General features: G+C 48.0%; 1 protein-coding gene across 2 annotated transcripts in view; it reads right to left on the bottom strand.

Annotated features, from left to right (window-relative positions):
- The window catches only part of COL5A1 (collagen type V alpha 1 chain), a 160,034-nt gene that overhangs the window by 43,297 nt on the left and 98,235 nt on the right, over positions 1-18,502 (bottom strand). For both annotated transcript variants that reach the window (XM_075112369.1, XM_075112370.1), the window contains exons 17-28: positions 18,430-18,483; positions 15,970-16,023; positions 15,000-15,053; positions 12,951-12,995; positions 10,068-10,121; positions 8,820-8,864; positions 8,131-8,184; positions 7,463-7,507; positions 6,200-6,253; positions 3,936-3,980; positions 2,281-2,334; positions 228-272 (exon numbers count right to left, since the gene is read on the bottom strand). In XM_075112369.1, coding sequence (XP_074968470.1) covers positions 228-272; positions 2,281-2,334; positions 3,936-3,980; positions 6,200-6,253; positions 7,463-7,507; positions 8,131-8,184; positions 8,820-8,864; positions 10,068-10,121; positions 12,951-12,995; positions 15,000-15,053; positions 15,970-16,023; positions 18,430-18,483 — 603 coding nt within the window. The remainder of the gene's footprint in view (positions 1-227; positions 273-2,280; positions 2,335-3,935; positions 3,981-6,199; positions 6,254-7,462; positions 7,508-8,130; positions 8,185-8,819; positions 8,865-10,067; positions 10,122-12,950; positions 12,996-14,999; positions 15,054-15,969; positions 16,024-18,429; positions 18,484-18,502) is intronic.

The raw sequence follows: 18,502 nt of genomic DNA, 5'->3' as shown, positions 1-18,502 counted from the left end.
TTAACTGGGGTTTGAGAAGCTGCTCTGATGAACATCACGACAGGTACCGAGCCCGCAGCCGCTCTGAAAACAGAAGTTACCAGTCCTTTGGCTGCTCAGCCCCCCTGCTCCTCTAAGAGAAAGCCTCTGTGCAGGAGAAAGTGTCACGGGGAGCGTTCTGTGGGGCCGGTCTGCAAAAATGCTCAGAGGCTGTAGAAAACCAATCCGAATGCGCAGCGTTAACTCACCTTTTCACCTTTGGTACCTTTCAATCCGCGAACACCATCCGCTCCCTTGCAGGAGATAAAACAAGATGTTACAAGGGTATAGGTAAGCTTAAGAGTGAAGAATCATTAATCATGGTGATTTTTGCTTCCTCCGATGTTGACAATGGTATCTCTGCAAACTGTGATGTTCCTAAACGTATTGCTAATCAAATATCAGCCGCTGATATCTTGGCTCTTGGGTCACCAGTGAGTACCTTATAGCCACAAACCTCTGCCGACTTGGATTTGGCAGGTGGGGTGGGTGGTCACTGCCCACTCCCCGCCCACGGGTTATGTTTCCACGGATACAACTCAGTCTGAAAAGTTTTTCTGCGTATATTTTCCAAAAATACCGTTTCCCCAAGCGCCTTGCCAGCACGCTGAGTTCACTCGAGTATTCACAGAAAAACCAGTGCTCAAGCTGTGCATGGACACTTGGGAAGAGAATCCATTTTAAAATCTCTGAGCACATTGCCAGAGGTTTCTGTGAGGCTCTGCAGTGGGTAGCAGCACCGTGTCTAACACCCGCAAAGGTTAAGCCTGGCTCTATTTTACCATAGTGCTCACCTCAGGATTTCTTTTTTAAAAGTATATTTAGGCACTAAAAGGAGGGGAAAAATAAGTAACACAACCGGTGCGGGCATTAGTGACATGGTGCAGAAGCCCTCCCAAGCTTCACCAAGGCGCGGTGTTCAGCCCAGAGGTGCTGAGCGTGGTCAGGATCTGTCCCCTGCTATGCCACCAGCCCAAACCCGTTGGAAACCCACGCCTCCCATGTATCCCGCCTCTTGGGATAAAGCATCACCCTCAGGTATCTACATCAGCTGTACTGTGCAATGCAACTCTCGTAATAAAAGACAGAAGCTGCTTTTTTTTTTTTGGAGAATACTATTTTGCTTGGGGTATTCTAAATTTTTTCTTCCCTTTAGCACGTCGAGAAAAAGTATAATTAAAGGTACATCAAAATTTGTGCAGCAGGACAGGGTTCTGGTAAGCAAGGCAAGATCTGAAAGTTATTTATAGCTGCAAACCCATCGAGACACATTTTTTTTCCAAACTGGAGGCTCATGCAGTTAACAGAACACTGCTTGTAGGAAGCAAAACCTTGTCTGCATGCACTATGGGTTTGGTGCATGACACACTTTCTCTAGATCATTCTAATGTGGAACAGTTCCACTTTAGTGGTAAACACAACAGCGAACCATTCCCTAACGGACCACTACGTCTCAATCTGCAACCTTGCAAGAAACGAGATGAAAGCTCGCTTTGGCTAAATACATCCCGCTTAAATTTTGAAGGCAGAACAGCAAATGGGTTTCTGCTACTGAAAAAATATACAAGGGGATTTAAGAGGGTTTAACGTCACCTACAGTCAGTCCCCAAGCCGTGTTTGTATCTGCTAGCACAGATCCCTGCAGATTCATTGGACCTTTGGGATGCAGGATGCATCTGCACCTGAACTAATACATCTTGATGGACGTAATAGCCACAGCTGAATGGGGAAAAAAATACCCGGCGCCTTCTTATCAGCATGCAAGCGCTGCAGGCAGCGGGCGCGAGGAAAGAGCTGGAATTCAGTCTAGTGAAAAAGCACATTGCTGAGACGCACAAGCTTCATCTAACAAGGTTTTGGGTCAGGAGCATGAAAAGCTTGCTTTGTTTTAGTAATAGGGTATTTTGTTTTATTAACAAGCCCTGTTAAAGTTTTCACATTCTGGCTGAGATTTACTTTGGTTGTAAACTGGAAACGATTGGAATGGGACTGAGCCATGCTCGTGAAGAATTAAAAGAGAAATCTCTCCAAAGCACTGAACGATCCTAGGAGGGGTTACTGGAGAGCAGGGGACTTGTAACCCTCGTGGCTTGAGAGGAGACCAAGACGCTCTCAAGCGGTTAATACGGTTGGTCACTGAGGTGGCTCTAAGTACCCTGGTTAAGGCACCTGTGCCCACCGGCAGTGTCCACCTCCTGCGCACGCTGGAGGGCTCGAGTAGAACAAGCAACACCACGGACACTGTTTCTGCATCTTCCTTACCTTGACTCCGCGTGGTCCTGGATAACCGATGGGGCCCTGAGGGCCTGGTGGACCCTGGGGTGAAAAAAATAGCAAACAAGAAAAACACATCAAAAATCAGCACGAAGGTGCAGCAATAAGGAGAGCGTGCGGAAAACAAATATCCCAGCCATCTGGCTGCCTCAGACTGGGTGGAAATGGTAGCAACCTTCTGAAAATAGTTCAAAATAGCACAGGGAGCTACAGAGGCATCACCTCGAGCAGGCGCACTGGGCTGAGCCAACGGCAAAGATCCCTACGATAGGAAAGGAGGATGAGAAGAGGCAGGATAGCAACAGCTTATTAGAAAGGGCATTTATACATAAGGTTGATGATTTGTGATTTGGATTAAAGAAAAGAACAAGTTCTCCGAGAGAGGAAGATGATGTTCTGCTGCCTCCCCCCTTCCAAACCATCCTGGTTTTGCAGTAACGCAGCTTGTGATGATGATGGCCTCAGAGAGGAGTTATCGCTTGAGGGAAAAGCCTCAGGATGACATCCTTCAGCCTCAGCTGTGTTGAAGAGGAGAGGCTCACAAAGGTCCTTTCTGGCACTGAAAGCTGCAAATCCCACACCCCCGCACCCCCCAGGGACACCAGGAGCTGTGCTAGACACGGCCCCTGATGGGCACCCTGCAAAAACCTTCCTTCCCATCCTCGCTGCCACGCTGTCTTATTCCTGCAAATAAATCACATTCTTTATGGAACCCAGTTGGCTTTTATTCTGCTCAATTCCCTAACTAAACAAATACCCTTCCACTTCTCCCAGCCTGAGATGGACAATTTTTTTCCAGCCTGACAGCCAGATGGAGCCGGCAGGTCCACCAGCATCCCAGACCTCGCACAAGCGTCGGCTGGAGGAGACCTGCAGCATGAGTGCCGCTCCAGGATCACCTCCCTGATGTTTGCTAAACGTCTCCCAGCACGGGGAGTGCTGGCACAACCGCTTATTGGCTTCTCATATTCTGCAGAGGCCAACGTTTGAATTTTCGGCTTCGTGTGGTGCCAGCCAAAGGGCTGCGGCCGGTGGTTGTGCTCCGTGCGGCACCCAAGCAAGGCTCGAGCGGACGCCCATCAAACTGGACTGCCTCTAATCAAAGACTTTTGACAAATCTAATGTTTTTCAACTGAATGGGACACAGCAGGAATGCAGATGGTAAGTCTCCTGGACAGACAGACAGACGACTGTATAATTCAAGGACTCTAGCCTCCAGCCATATTCTCAAATATATTGTTAAAGAGGGACCTTGAGGGGGAGGAGAAGAAAAAGAAAGACCAGGAATATAAAAAGAGTTATTTTCTGCATTTCCTGTGCCATGAAGGATATTTGTTTGTGTCTGATTAAGAGAAGGCTCCCCTTCACAGTTTCAGTTTTCATGTCCACCAGGTTATGAAGTGCTGCTTGCCAGGAAAGCTGGAAGGAATTGAGAAAAGACCAGCCCAAGAACCAGAAGACACTCCCAAGCAGATGAAAACTGAGCTCAGCTTTCAAATTTCAACAGGGGTCACTTCTCGCCACCTCCGCTGACCCGCACCCCCCGGGCTGCCCAGCCACCCCCGGAGCCCCGTGGAGATCTGTCTCCATCCAGCTACCGTGACCTTCCCCTTCGCAGTGATGAGGGTCTTGTTGACACCTACCTGACTCCCCTTCTCTCCAGGAGGACCTTCCTTGCCAGGATGACCCTATTAATAAAAGGGACAAAAAGAAGAGGGAAATGGGATTAGTGCAGGTCTAATGCTTCAGAAGCCAACAAGCTCGCTCAGACAGCTATGATTTGTTTGTAAGAGAACAGTTGCTCTCCAGGAAGCTCCTACTGATACAAGTAAGCCCCCGTGAAGCAACTTGCAAGAGTAAGCTTTCCCCAAAGTGAAGTGAGCAGCATTTGGGTCCTTGGCGGTATCCTTCCCGCTTATTTATACTTTTACCCTTCACCACCTTTCAGCAGAGAAGCACAAACCATTTTGCAATATTCTTCACATATTAGAACACCTCAATGAGTTCAGCAGCAAGCAGCATACAAATTTTGCAGATAGGAAATCAGATAAAATTAACTCCGTGTGTTAGCAAACTTGTGAAGGTCACAAGATGCCCAGACTGGTCAGAGCCCCTCATTAATTTCCTAATTCCTGGAGTCGGTTACAAGATCTCACAACAAATGCTCAGCTAACCTGCATCCCCGCTAGACGGTGGCTGGCTGGATGCTGGCCAGCATTCCTCTCAGGATTCGATGCTGAATAACTCAACATCCAAGAGTTTCCAACACATCCACAGCCTTTAGAAGCCTTTTGCTGGGGTTGCAGTCAGTAGAAAACGAAAGTGTGAATTGCCTCAGATGTAAGCTTTGGAGGATTAGTGAGAAGCAGGGGAAATTCATGAAAGTAGTTTTTAGTGTTGATTTTCCTACTGCCAGAACCAAAATGGAGCCAGGTTGGGAGATGATTCTTTGGTTAGCAATGTCTGTACAAAAGCAATAAGCCCCCTCAAGGGCACTCTCAGGGACCATTTGTTTTATAAAGATGATGAAAGCACATCCAGCTGCCCTAAAGCCACTAAGACCTTCTGTACTCGATGGTTTTGTTACTTATGAACTCTCCTCTAAATACACAAATGACTTTTTACTGATATAACAAGGAAAATCATAAGAGTATTTTCCATCATGAGTCGTCAGAACGGGAATGTCAGACTTGCCTTCAGCTCCTGGTATCAATCTGCACCCCAGGGGAGGCAAAAGGGAAGTGCAGGAAGATTTTAAAAGCCTTTGTCCACTCTGCACTAAAACATCACCATTTTCAAAATGCCCATCTCCATTACTGCTACTAAGATCAAAAATTGATGAGCAACTTGGTTGGCTTTCGCAGTGAGATGCCTCAGACCCTCAGGGATTTTCAGATACCTTCCAAGACCAACCTCAATACAGAGAACACGGGAGGGGTTTTGTCCTTGGAAAGAGCAACCCATAGGCTTACCAACTGACAAACTGCCTGCAAACTACAGGGCTACCTGTGGCAAAGGACCTGTGTCCATGCACACCCACACTGCTCAGCTTGCAGGTCTTACAGAGCCTTCCTCTGCATAAAAACAGACCTGGCGTCGCCTTCTCCAGCTGAACTTCCCTGGAGGCTGCTGTAGGAATTTCACATCGAAAGCTACAGCCTTAGAGATGTTCTGGGCTTTGCTTTAGCTGCTCTGTTGACTCAGCTAACAATTATACGAATGTTCGAAATGCCCTCGGTAGGAACGATAATCCCAGGGTGGGAAATGTAATTTTTTTTTTGCCATGCTCCGCATTTGCATTAGGGGAATGTAACTATTTTACATTTGTCACTCTCAAAACCAGGTGCCTCTAAGATGTGTAAAACTGATGTAAAATGTGTAAAATCAGGTTTAAAGGCCAGAAATTTTTTTAAGTCCAATGCCCAGAGCAAGGAGCAAATGATGTTTAAAGTAGGATTAGGAGGAAGCTGCAAGAATACAACATCGACATGCAATTTCAACCTGTTCTTATCACCGTTCTGCAGCAGTGCCCAGCGGCCCCGAGCGAGACAAGGACCACCCCGCGGTAGTGCTGCGGTACGCATAACCACGCACACGCACGGGGGAGCGGCCCTACCTCCGCGAGCAGCCAACCTACACAGAGAGGCGAGAAATAGGAGGGGAAGGAGAGGCCTGAAGAGACGGCGAGAAGTACCTAGCGCTGCGCTGTGAGGCTGAGCAAAGCTTGGAGCAGGGACAAGGCTTCTTGAACTCAGACCCTTCAACCCAGCCGAAACGTGGTCAGGGTGAGCCTGACCTTGCAGGCTCACGTGCTTCACAAGCCCATGGTGCACCCCAAAGTGGATGGGTGCAGGATCAGGCCCCGCAGCCCTGGCGCCAAGCAGAGACCCAGGAGAGGACAACTTACCGGAGGACCATCTGCACCAGGCATGCCAGGAAGACCGGGTTTGCCCAGGGGCCCCTAAAAACAAACAGAAATCCAACAGCTGCAACGGTCAGAGTCTCCAAAGCATCAGAGGATGGGGCTTTTCAGACACCTTCCTTGCTTTTCCTAGCTGTGAAAGGCTGTAGAGAGGTGACTCTGCTGGAAAAGCTGCCGTGACTTGCAGGAGTCTGCTTATTTCTGTGGGCAGAGTTGTTCCAGCACCCTGGGATGCTGCAGCATTAGTGCCAGCACCTTACACAGACACGATACAGCAATGACAGCTCAGCAGGTGATGCCAGGGCACGAGGCATCAAGCAGCTGTGTTGCCAAAAGGTGCTCCAGGTATGTGTAAGTACAAGTTTGAGGATATCAAACTACGGGGGCTCATTGGTCTAAGAAATGCCCATGTCTTTGGTGACAAATGGCAAGGCGATTACCTGGCAAAGGAAGAAGGGAGCTGCCCCAGCTGACTGTGCTTGCTGCTTTAACACCGTTCAACGATTACCTCTGTAATTAAGCATCCCCCCGATTTCTCACGCCTCTGAGGAGTGCCACTGCTGTTGCAAGTGCGTGACAGCACTGAAATCCCAGAGCCCCTCGCCCGGCAGAACTGCTAACGTGCTCCTTCACCGCAGAATTATCGATAATTTGAGTCCGCCCCGCGCTGCCACCTCTAGCAGGGGATTCTCCTCGAGCGCACGCAGCGTCCCTACTCAACGGGAGCTGAGCAAAGGCCCAGCGTCACTGCTCTGTAGGCAAAACTGTTCCCCTTGTTTAAATCCTGGTGGCCCCAGGACTGCCTGGGGGGGAGCGAGGCCAGCACCTGCCCACGTCAACAGCAGTGGAAAATCAGAGAGAAACGGCACAGGCAGGGAGCCGGGAGGAGGCAGCAGGTGGGGAATCTTGGCCAAGCGAGCCAAATCCATGGGCTCTTCCCATTACCATCCTGCTCAGACTTCCAGGCATTTAGCCCACAGAAAGAGACAATTTTCAGTCCTTTCCTAATGTTTTATCATAGGCTGCCTTCAAAATGTTTCTCTTAAGATGGGAAATGAGTGCAAATATTATGAATTAGAGGTAAACAGTGCTTCCTTGTCTCTCTTCTGTCTGGAATAAGACGCATTAGACTTTCATAGACACGGCTGCAAACAGATGTTGTATATGGGGCAAAGGAGCAGCTGAAGTAGCAAATACATATTAATAGCAACAGTTGTCTTAAGTCAGAGCTACAGTATTTAAACGTACTTTCTCTCCTGGGGGACCAATCGCGCCTTGTGGACCTGGAAGACCCTGTGAGAAGAAAAAATATCTAGGGTCATTAAGGAACAAGTTATTCGTTCCAAATGCATTTTGGCAGTGCCTCAGCTGAGCATCATTATGGTGCCTGCAATGCCTGGGATTTCCCCAGCTCCATTCATTCTCAAAACGACTTACGAGAGACGATAAAATTTCATTTTTGCACGGCATGCCTCCCCTGGAGAGCTGCACCGCTCCGCTGTGCGCAGCCAGACTCACCCCCAGGATGGAAACAGAGATGCTCTGAGGAGCAAGGCTTGCTGAGAGCCGTGGAGAAGGCTGACAGCAAGGCCTGGACATCCGTGTTACCCGTCTGGCTCCAGAGCAACCGGGCCGTGGGATGCTAAAAATCAGACATGAGCTACAAGATACAGCTCGGCCAAAGAGGCTGCTTGGACCTGGGTTTGGCTTTGCGTCGTGGCAGCAAAAGCCAGGTGAGAAGCAGGGGGATATGAAGCTGGGAGCATTTTCAGGAAGGTTTTGAGCCGGCAATGCCTCGCCAAGCCAATTCCCAGCAAATCCCGTTATTGCTGCTCCCATCGCTGGTGGGGGAGCAAAGGTTGCTCAAAATTAGCATTTCTTTTTTTTTACCTGTGGAAAAGGAGTTTTCCTCTTACCTGAGCACCCGGGTTACCCTGCTGTCCTGGGGGACCTGGCTCACCTTGAGGACCCTGCGAGGAGACAAGGGCAGAGCTGAAAGCAGGAAAGATGAGAGCGGAGCTGGTGCTTCTCAGGCACCACGGCCTCTGCCCCTGCGCAGCCCCGCGCCCTCTCGCAGCATCTCGACACCGTCTCTAACCCGCTGCCGGTAACCGAGAGCTCCTGGGAAAGGGAAACAGCTTCTCTCCGCAGTGGGACAGGGAGGGGCGAAGTTATTTCAGGGCACGCTCACTCCCCTGCGTGGACATGCAGCCCAAATGAGCTGAGCAGGGCTTTAACACAACGTGGCTTTGCATTGGCTGTTCTGAGGGGAGTCCATTTCATCTGAATAGTACAAAGTACGAAGCACATAAAGATTTTCCTTCCCCTCAGTTAAATTACTATATTTTGATTTTCATTAGCACAGCACACATCTTGATGAAAATGTTTGATCTTTCATGGCGAAATAATGGGTAATTCCATCAGAAATTATAATAAATTAACATCCATTTGTTGTAGGAAGATACTCTCTGTGGTTTTCACAGGCTCTGACAGGAATCTAGACCAGGCTAAAAAGCAATTAGCAAATCTAATTTAATAGAGTACATTTTACCTTTCTCTATATATAATATCTGGACTCTCTGTGAAATGTGCAGTAAAAACTTACCACATTCCCCTTGGGACCTGTTTGTCCATCCATACCAGCCACACCCTGAGAAAGGATTTAAAAAACAGCACTAAGAAAATATCTCATTATTTTGCACCACAAAAGCAGAAAAATTACCATAAAAATAACAAAACATCAGGAGGCCCTTTGGACCACATGGAAAGGGAATAATTTTCTAAAGGTGTTTGGTAAAGCAGCCAATTCCACGAATCCAGTTTATACTTTAAAAAGTCATTTTAGTGTTTTCCCCACCAGTCCAACCTGCCCGCGAGGCAGAATCAGCACCAGGTTGAGGAAATCCTGGCTAAGTACCGCAGCTGATCGCCTCTGATAGCGAGCAGGTGCGGAGCAGCAAATGAAAAGGAACATCGGGACAAAAGACCTCGCTCAGGTCATAAATGCATCGATAGACAAGGCAGCAGGTGAAGGCAATGGGGCTGCATTGCCTCGTGCCACAACAAAAGGCAACTGGGGTCAAAAAATCCCTGAGCATCTTCATTAAGGTGGTAACACGGTACGTGGTCAACAGGAGATGTCCTGGTGGGGTTTCCCCTGCACTGTTTTGCTCTGGCGGGGCAACTTACCTGGGTGTAATGGCATGCTCATGCAATACGAGACAAATCCTGAACCCTCATTAAATTTCAGCAGGACTAGGAGCTCAGAGTGAAGATGTCTTCGTGTCCCGGAGCGGGGGCTAAGGGTTTCACAACGCTCACCATTAAATGCTGACCCCTTTAGCCCTGGCAGTAGCCTGGGTTTCCATTTTTAAGTTCTGGGACTTCAGTGAGCTGGAGTGATTTACAGAGAAAGCCCCTGCATCAGCACTTCCCGCAGCACACGACAGATAAGGTGACTGTCTCCCGAATAAAAAACGGCACGTTCTTTCCTCAGCTTTCACCCGAAATATGAACAAACTGCTTTAAAGTCTCACCAGCCCTCAGGCAAAAGTTAATAGCAAAGCCACTCTGTTAATAAATCTCATTCTTCCCTTTCAGCCTGAGCGAGGCATTAATATTTACTCAGGTGGGCCAAATCTTGAGCTGCCGTAAATGGACGTGATGCCACTGAAAATGGGGGAGAATATTGACTTTGAGCCATAACTTTTTTTTGAATACCACTTCTTTTCATTGCACAGATGTATAAAATTATGCAGCTGTATTATCTGCTTGAATGACTAATGGGGACAGGGTACTTTGCCCAGAAAGCTCAGCTGGCTGCCTGGGGAGGGCAGCAGCCCCAGGAACTCACCGGTGGCCCTGGGGGTCCCGGCGGCCCCTTCGGTCCCAGCAGTCCTCGGGGTCCCTGTTGGGGGAAACAAAGGGGGTTAGCGTTCCCCGTCCCTCCCCATTCCGCCATGAGTGTGGATCGGGGTGAGCTTGTGCACGGCTGAGCACCGCTCTGCCCGGGGAAGTGTCGGGGCTGGCGCGGCAATGACCTTCCTGCTTTTGCAGTAACAGCAGCTTTCTTGGTTTAAAAACCGATAAGAGAAATCCTGTGTGTACACATCCTTGAATTATAAAGATAAATAATACAGGCGCAGACATGTATTCTTTGGATTGGAAGAAGGCCCACTTAAACCAGCTTTTCTTATTAATTTAATCATATTCCTGGATTACCCTGTAATGCACACCATGATGCAGAACACTTTGCAGCCAAGTCATTCTAGCTGGGGAGTATTATGAAGAATGACCTGATACCACTAATGGATCATTAGGGTTAGCATTTCAAAATCTCTCCAGATCTAATTTTTCTCATTGACAATCTATACAACTCAGCAAGGCTGGAGAAGGTCTTCAGCCTGCAGCAGAAATGTACATTTTCAAAGACATTTCGTTCTTAAACCTTTACCGGTCAGGACTCCTGCTGTCATGGTGTTTTCTTTCCATTTCTAGCTTTCTCACCAGATTTAAAATTGCATCATCTTCAGGGAAATTGGCAGGATTGGAGCATCACATTGAATAAGCAGAGACATGGCAGGAGGATTGTATTCATTCAACAGGAAGCTTCGCAAATCACACCCCGGCACCTCCTCTACCTTGAGCCTCGAGGTGGGTTCGTAGTGGAAGGAAAGGGATGGGGTTTTGTGTGCACTCAGCTGCAGATCTGAAAGCCCATCTTTTAAACACAGGCCCTTTCTTAAATTAGGGGCCGTAGGGGGATCTGGGGATTTACGAGGGTGGTGCTTGTTCACTGCCACGGAGGAAAATAGTTCTTGATTGGCGGGCAGTTTTATCTGTCTACCCAAATACTATATGTCCCTTTTTATGATGCAGAGAGGACAGAGGAATTAAAATGAAATGTTACAGGATAAATTAGGAGACATTTAAAAAGTGACATTAAGGAGACATTAAAAAATCTTGGAGGCTGCGGGGATTTTGATCCTGCAAAAAAAAAAGTTTACAGCACAAACTAGATGGATGGACCCAGTGGTCTGTCCCAGCCGCCGAGACCTTCACGGGCTAAAGCTTTGCACGCTGAGCCCCAGCAGAGCAGAAACTCTGCTTGTATTAACCAGCAATGGGAATTGGAAAGAAACGGAGCAGGATGAAGAGAAAGACATTTTGAAGTCCCACCACTAGTTTCAGTTACCACTGAATTTGGTAAGACTCTCTTATGGCTCGGGACAGAGAAAGGCAAACACGCAGATTTAGGGCGTATATATTCACGACAAAAGGTTTCCCGTAATGCAATTTAAACCTTTACTCTGGCCATCACAGATATTTTTACTCATGTTGCTGAAATAAAAATAAATTTCCCTGCATGCACTATCATCATGTAAGTTCCCCTTTTGTTACTGCATTACCTGAGCACATAAATGCTTTTAAGACATTAATAACCTATAAGTTATTGCTTAGACATGTGCTAAAGGGATAGCCGAGTTGATTAATCTTTCCCAGAAGTTAATCAGGCATCTCGTCTATAATTTAGTTCCAGTGAGTCCGTAAATGCCAACCCTTCCCTTTCTCACGTGAAGTGTGTCCAACAGTTCTCATCAATCACTCTCAGGCCACCACGCTGGGCCTCAGAACAACAAAATAAGGCATTTTGAAAGCAAAGCCGATGGTAAATGATAGATAATGTTCTTTTCATAACAAAATAAATGCATTTTAGATTAAATAAGCAGCCCACAACTGCACTACACACAAAAAACTACAGACAGCCAGAAGCAGAGTTTGTCATTACCAATAAAGTCAAAAATACTTGGCAGTGGGGGGGGAAAAATGCTTTCGGAGTCTCAGATTGACAAGCCAACTGTTTCTTTTCAGTGGGATGCTCCCCGAAAGCATTTCTTTGGGTTGGTCAAGAGGTTTTTGTCCAACACCAGTAGCATCTCTTCAACTTTATTGATAGTAGGAACTCCCTCCTTCACTAGCCCTAGTTCAGCTGCTCCAGCGTTAACAGCACGTGGAGGCCCAAACATTGACAAACCCTGCAGATTTATGAAGTTTTGTGCACTGTGAAAAAAACTATTGACCCCGCTAAAGGCAGGGCTGAAAGTCCCCTTGAGCTCAACCCTGCCAGGATTTCATCCTGAGGTTTAAAAGGGCTCGCTCACGCTGCACGGGACTAAGCGTGTGGGCAAGGGAGCTGCGTGGCTAATTGCTGCCACTGCCTGCGCACAGCAGACAAAACCTCTTCCCATGGGAGTTTGCTATGGACGCTCATGAACACTGTGCTTCACATATGATTACCATGAATAATTTCTACCCCAGCCTACTTACCCGAATCCTAAATAACACCTCAGGAAGAAGCATAGGTGCAGGAAAGGTATGAGACCACTCTAAGCTAAGCTTTACACTTACAATTACCTTTTTTTTTTTTCCAGAGACTATCCAGTGTGCAAATGAAATCAATGAAAATTTTGCTCACAAAAAAAAACAAAAAAAACACTTCTCTTCTTGGCATCCACCTTAGTGGAAAAAGGCAAAACAGGGCTGTTACAGCACAGATACTCTCTAAACTGTTCACATGGATCTTCAAGGAAGAGAAGCTCAGTCCCTGCAGGACCTCAGGGGTCTTCCTTAGCCCCAGAAGAGCTGCTCCACGGGACCCCTAGAAACACCAATATCATACCGAGACCTTGACCAAAGCAGTGCTGCTGTGCGTGAAGCCAAAGGAGGAGATACTCACGGGTTCCCCAGGTAGACCTCTGGGTCCAACTTCTCCATCGTCGCCCTGCTCAGCAGTGAAGGCACAGAGAGGAGCAGCAAAAGAGACAGAACAAACCAGTTATATTTCAGTCACATCACAGGTGTTTCATTCTTGTTAAATAATAATCACACAGAAAACCAGCTTCCCTGGAGTAATAAAAGGGTAGCCATGCATAAGGAAGATCTCATAAGCCTGGAGACTAATACTGTGCGTGCAAAATTTACTGAGCTTTAACCCCAGCCGGCAGCTCAGCCCCCCGCAGCCGCTCGCTCGGTCCCCCCCAGCGGGAAGGGGGAGAGAGTTGGAAGGGTAAAAGCGAGAAAACCCGTGGGTTGAGATAAGAACAGTTTAAAACTTGAAATAAAATAATAATAATAATTAAGATGGCGATGAAAAGGAAAATAACAAAGAGAAAGAAACCCCAGAAAGACAAGTGATGCAAATGAAAACAACTGCTCACCACCAACCAACTGATGCCCAGCCAGTCCCCAGGCAGCAGCCCCCGGCCAACCTTCCCCCTAGTTTCATTGCTGAGCATGACACCGTGTGGTGTGGGACAACCCTGGGGTCAGCTGGGGTCACTGTCCCGGCCGTGTCCCCCCCAGCCCCTCGCTGCTGGGGTGGGCTGAGGGGCAGGAAAGGCCTTGGCTCTGTGCAAGCCCTGCTCGGCAGGAGCGAAACCACCCCTGGGTTATCAGCGCTGTTCCCAGCACAAACCCAAACCACAGCCCCACACTGGATATGTGGGGAAGAATAACTCTATCCCAGCCCAAACCAGCACAATTAGAAATGCTGTAAGGATACTTCATAATTCATGTTGATGTTTATAAATATGTATTTTGCTAATAGACAAGGTATGGTAGAAACAATTCAGGGCATGTGAGTCAATAACTGCAAGATTTAGTACCAAACTGAACGGAAGCCAGGCTGGGAGCATCGCCCTGGGAACGCCATTTAGCCAAATTAAGCCCAAGGGCTCCTCAGACAAACCAGAGGCAGCAAAGGGGTAATTGCTCACCCCTCCACTCCCGCCTCCTGCTGATGCCCCACCACTCCGCTCCCCCCGGAGTATTAGGTGGTGCCTCCCCTGAATTGCTTTTAAATCACTCAAAACCTGAGGCTCCCTCTTAGGAAGTCAATCCCAGCACAGCCAGCCCTTGTAAACCCTCCTCTTCTGCTGATAAAATTCATGCTCCTCTTCCCAGTTATGCCCTCTGAGCTTCTCTCCTGCACACCTTGAATGGTTTCTTTTCTCTTTAGGATTAAAGTTCTCCAGACACTTGTTCTTCCCGTGCAAGACACAGGTTTGGTCTTTTCAACTTCAAAGCACTTTACGGCCGCAACTAATTAATCCTCACAACCTTGTGGTGAGGAAGGTGTTATTATCTGTGCTTTACAGAGGAAACAGAGAGCCAAAGGTGGAAAGAAAACATTGTGGAAGGGGATTAGAGCCCGGGAAATCCATACTCGCTCCTCTGATTAAACCACATGCTCCTCACAGCCAGGGATTCAGCATTTTCAATCTCCCCTTAAACCAGCCCTTCTAGACCTGTAATCACTTAGTTTGAGCTTTGCTAAAGGCATTCAACTATTGACTAAACAGTGTGGAAGGAGAAGTGAACAATTTAATCTTTGATTCCCCAATCTGCCTGGAATTTCTGTTCCCAAGTGTTGCCGCAATTTGCTGGACCTTAGAAAATCAGAAGTGATAGTCCGCACGCCCAGAGGATGAACGCATTTCTGGTGTTAGTTTTTTCTTTTAACAACTGAGCTTTCTGACCAGACCTTTAAAAGCAAATTCTTCTTTTCTCTTTTATTCCCATCCCCTTGCTCTGCTTCCCCTCTCACCACGGCCACCCGCAGCATCCCCAGGACACAAGGACGGGGCGCTGCCGCTGCCAACGGGCAGCGGACGACGTGCCAGTGCCGGCTGCTCTTGCCACGCCTCTGGCTGATATTGCATCTGCTGCTTGTTTACAAGGGTTAGTTATGAATTCAAAGGACTGCCAAATCCAGAGATAGACTTACCCTCTCTCCATCCTCTCCGGGTGCCCCGGGTGGTCCGTGGGGGCCTGGCTCACCCTATAAAGAAACAACAGAGAAGCTTCAGAGAAGACAGAGACACTCTGGCAGTAGAAAACATTGGGTAATGATGAGAAACCAAGCAACAGGCTTGACTTTTCTGTCTGCACCATGTGCTGAAGGTACTCATACCCTCGCGGTTCCCATGTCCCTGTGCCCTCTGAAACAGCAGCCCTTCTCTGCCTGCTCAGGGCAACGCGTGGGCTCCAGCACTGACAGACTAAAGTCCTCCAGGGGCTAGTGCTCATGGGATTTACTGGTGACACTTTGGCAGGGGTTCTGAGAGCCAAGCAAGCACTGTAGCTCCTTCAGAAGAGGGACTCAGGCTCTGCACACAGTTATTGCTTTACCCAAGGCATGCTATTCCATTTCTGACTGATTAAGCATCTCTCTAAGGCTCCATCTTCCCTTTCTTGTGTAGCTTGTAATCACGATGCAATCTCTGCTGCTCAAACACTCCCTTGCTTTATAGAGCGATGGCTGTACTCTCTAGGGAGGGGAGGCACGAACAGCCTGCCAAACTAACTGGCTGCTTCTGTTTTTTCCCCATTGTTTAATTATAAAGCAAAGACAAGAATCCCATTACAATTTTTGGTAATTTCCATCCACAACTACACTGTCTAAAAGCAGGTTTTTCTTCTTGCTTTATTTTTTCAGTCTGCATTTTATTAAGGCAATTCCGCACCCCCCCCTTTCCAATTTCAAGCAGTCCCAGAAGGACCTTGCAGCTTCCCGGGATGTGAATGCTGTGCCTGGGAGGGATGCTGTGACATCTCGTATGCTCTTACGGGATGCTCTCATCCTCTCCGAATTGCACCATTGTGGCTCGTCCCCAGCAACAGCCGCCCTCCACCCAGCACCTCCCTGCCACCTCCTTTAGAGACGGTGGCCAAGAGACAAGTGGAAGATAACTTACTCTATTTCCCTTCTCACCAGGCAAACCAGCCAAGCCATCAAACCCTCGGTCACCCTAAAAGAAAAATCAGTTTAGTACCCGTTTTTTCTACCTGCTGTTGAGTATCTTTCCAATTTGTTTCCTTTCCGTGTCCAGGAGGGATCGATTTTCTCCCTCAGACATTCAGCCTTCACCTCCCATCAGAAAACAACAATTTCAAAGTTATAGATTAAAAAAAGGAAAAAGCTCAAAGTCATTGTACCTCCTCCCTCTTCCCCCAGCACCTGCAGTTTTAAATGTTTTCCCACGTGTATTTCAGAGCTTCTCTGGGGGACTTCTCCACGATCTAAAGTATCTCCCTTCTGAACAGGGTCTTCTAGTCCATCTATTTATTTATTTATTTTTAATTCCATGGAATTACAAGCAACAATCCACTGGTGAGCAAACTGGACACTGGTATTCCCACGCCTGCCAACAGGTCCCCAGCCACCACCGCGAGCTTTACCACAATCCATCCCATACAGGCTTTCAACCCTTCTGGATACTCCAGTGAAAGAAATACATATACAAATAAATTCTGGAAACTGTCTTAATGAAGTCAAGGTCAGAAGACAGATCTGCTTTGACCTAAAAAGGAGTGTCATCAGCTGGTAAATCTGGTGACTTCACATGGATGCTTAAGGGTATTGCGAAAGGGGCATCTCTAAGCTACCCTGCCAAGAGCAGCCCGCTCTGCCCGACCCCAGCCTGAGCAGGCGCTGTGAGATGCACAGGGGATCTATAGTCCCGAACTACAGATACTGGGAAGGCAAACCAAGGCAAGGATGGCTCCCTGCATACCTCTTTTCTTACACATCTCCAGGAGCTCCTGCCACTGCTTCCTGCTCTAAATGCAGCTCTGGGCCAAACAGAGCTCTGGGCATCCTTCTGGGGAGCATGACGCCAAGCCCAAAATAATGAGCTCTGCTAAAAGGCTGGGTGTGTTAATCTGCACTTGGCACCGTGTTGAGAAAGCCACACAACCTCACGCTGGCAGAGCTCAGGCAGCGCTTGCCAGCACCTGCCTGCAAATGACCGTGCGAACGTCCCCTAAGTGCGCTCCTCATGTCCCCTGCCCAGGTCCCTGGATGCTCCCAAAGGAAATGGGCAACGTTGAAAAATACACATGGAGGAAGAAAAAGCAAAACTCCATTAGTCCTAGAGAAGGCAAGTGGTAGAAGCCTGCCTTCACGGGGCTTCACCCATGCCCACGCAGCTGCTCGGGGTCCGTATGTGGAGAGATCATGGTGCACCATGGCAAGCTGCAATAGGGTTTCTCTCCAAACTTGTGCCCTGTTCCAGTCTGCTGTGTTCCGTGGGGAAACAGGGACAGGAATGCATGGAGACAGCCTTTTCCCAAAAGCCTCAACTCTTTGGAAAAGAGAAAAGACAAAGGGGTATTTGCAAATCATGGGTGACACCATCTCCTAATGCCCAGGGCAGAAGGCAGCGAGCACCACCCAGTAGGTAGAAAAGACCCTTTTTCTCTGTAAAGAGGTGAAGCCACTTATATTTTCACGTGCTAATGGTATGGGCAAATAGTATCAGCTCCTCCCTTCCACAAATCCTTTACCTGTTAGCAAGAAAAAGAAAGTCGATTACACCTGAGCAGATTGGAGGACAGATCGGTCTGGCCAAGGCTGGCCAAGGCGCACCCAAGGTAACAGACAGCTCTTCCCTTTCGGCACGTCCTAGAGCATCGCTCTGTCTCTGCTCGCAGCAAATTTCCTTCTCCTTCCCAGCACTGCTCGTTATTCTGGTTTCCCTTCTTCGCTGGCATCCACCCCTTTGAGGGCAGTCGACGCTCATTAAAGCGCTTTACTGGATAAATGATTTGCAGTCTCCTGTCTCTGTATCAGCCCCACCCCCATCTGTTCCAGCTTTAAGAACCTATGTAATAAAGTACTTACACCTTCTAATACATGATTCCCTGAGCAAACTTTCTCTACATTCAATTTCAGCAGAACAGCTTCTTTCTTGCTTGATAATACCAGCAGATCACAGCTGAATGAAGGGATTTTGTCTCAAATAAAAATAGAGGGCATTAAAATTCCTCACCACGCCTTTTACAATTCCTCGCCCAGTTAATAGGTAATTTTTTTGGTAGTTATATTTTAAGACGTTTCCAACCACTCATTCATGTTTGTTTTTCGTAATTGGGATTCCAAAGTATTTGTTCTACAACTGCAGCCAAGGGAGCATATTTCATTCTTAAGAGGATACAGCAATTTAAAGAAGGAAAAGAAAGATTGCTGTTCTACCCTGTAGGTATGTGTTTCAATTCCCTCTCCCAAAAGCGGAGCCCATGACTTCACAGGAGTCGCTGGACCATTTCAACAACCTCCTCCAAGCAAGGCGGGCTCCTTCTGCCAAGGGTGCCTCAGTTCACGCTCACTAAAAAGCAGATGCAGATGCCAAAAGCACACAAATACGTGGTACTACCTTTGGTCCCGTCTGGCCCGGCATTCCCCGGGCACCGTCGCTGCCAGCTCGTCCCTGCAACAGAGAGAAGCAA

Source organism: Phalacrocorax aristotelis, chromosome 17 (genome assembly GCF_949628215.1).
Source record: "Phalacrocorax aristotelis chromosome 17, bGulAri2.1, whole genome shotgun sequence".
In the NCBI taxonomy this organism is placed as follows: domain Eukaryota; kingdom Metazoa; phylum Chordata; class Aves; order Suliformes; family Phalacrocoracidae; genus Phalacrocorax; species Phalacrocorax aristotelis.
The sequence above is the reverse complement of the archived record's forward strand: the minus strand, read 5'-3'. Positions and strand labels throughout refer to the sequence as shown.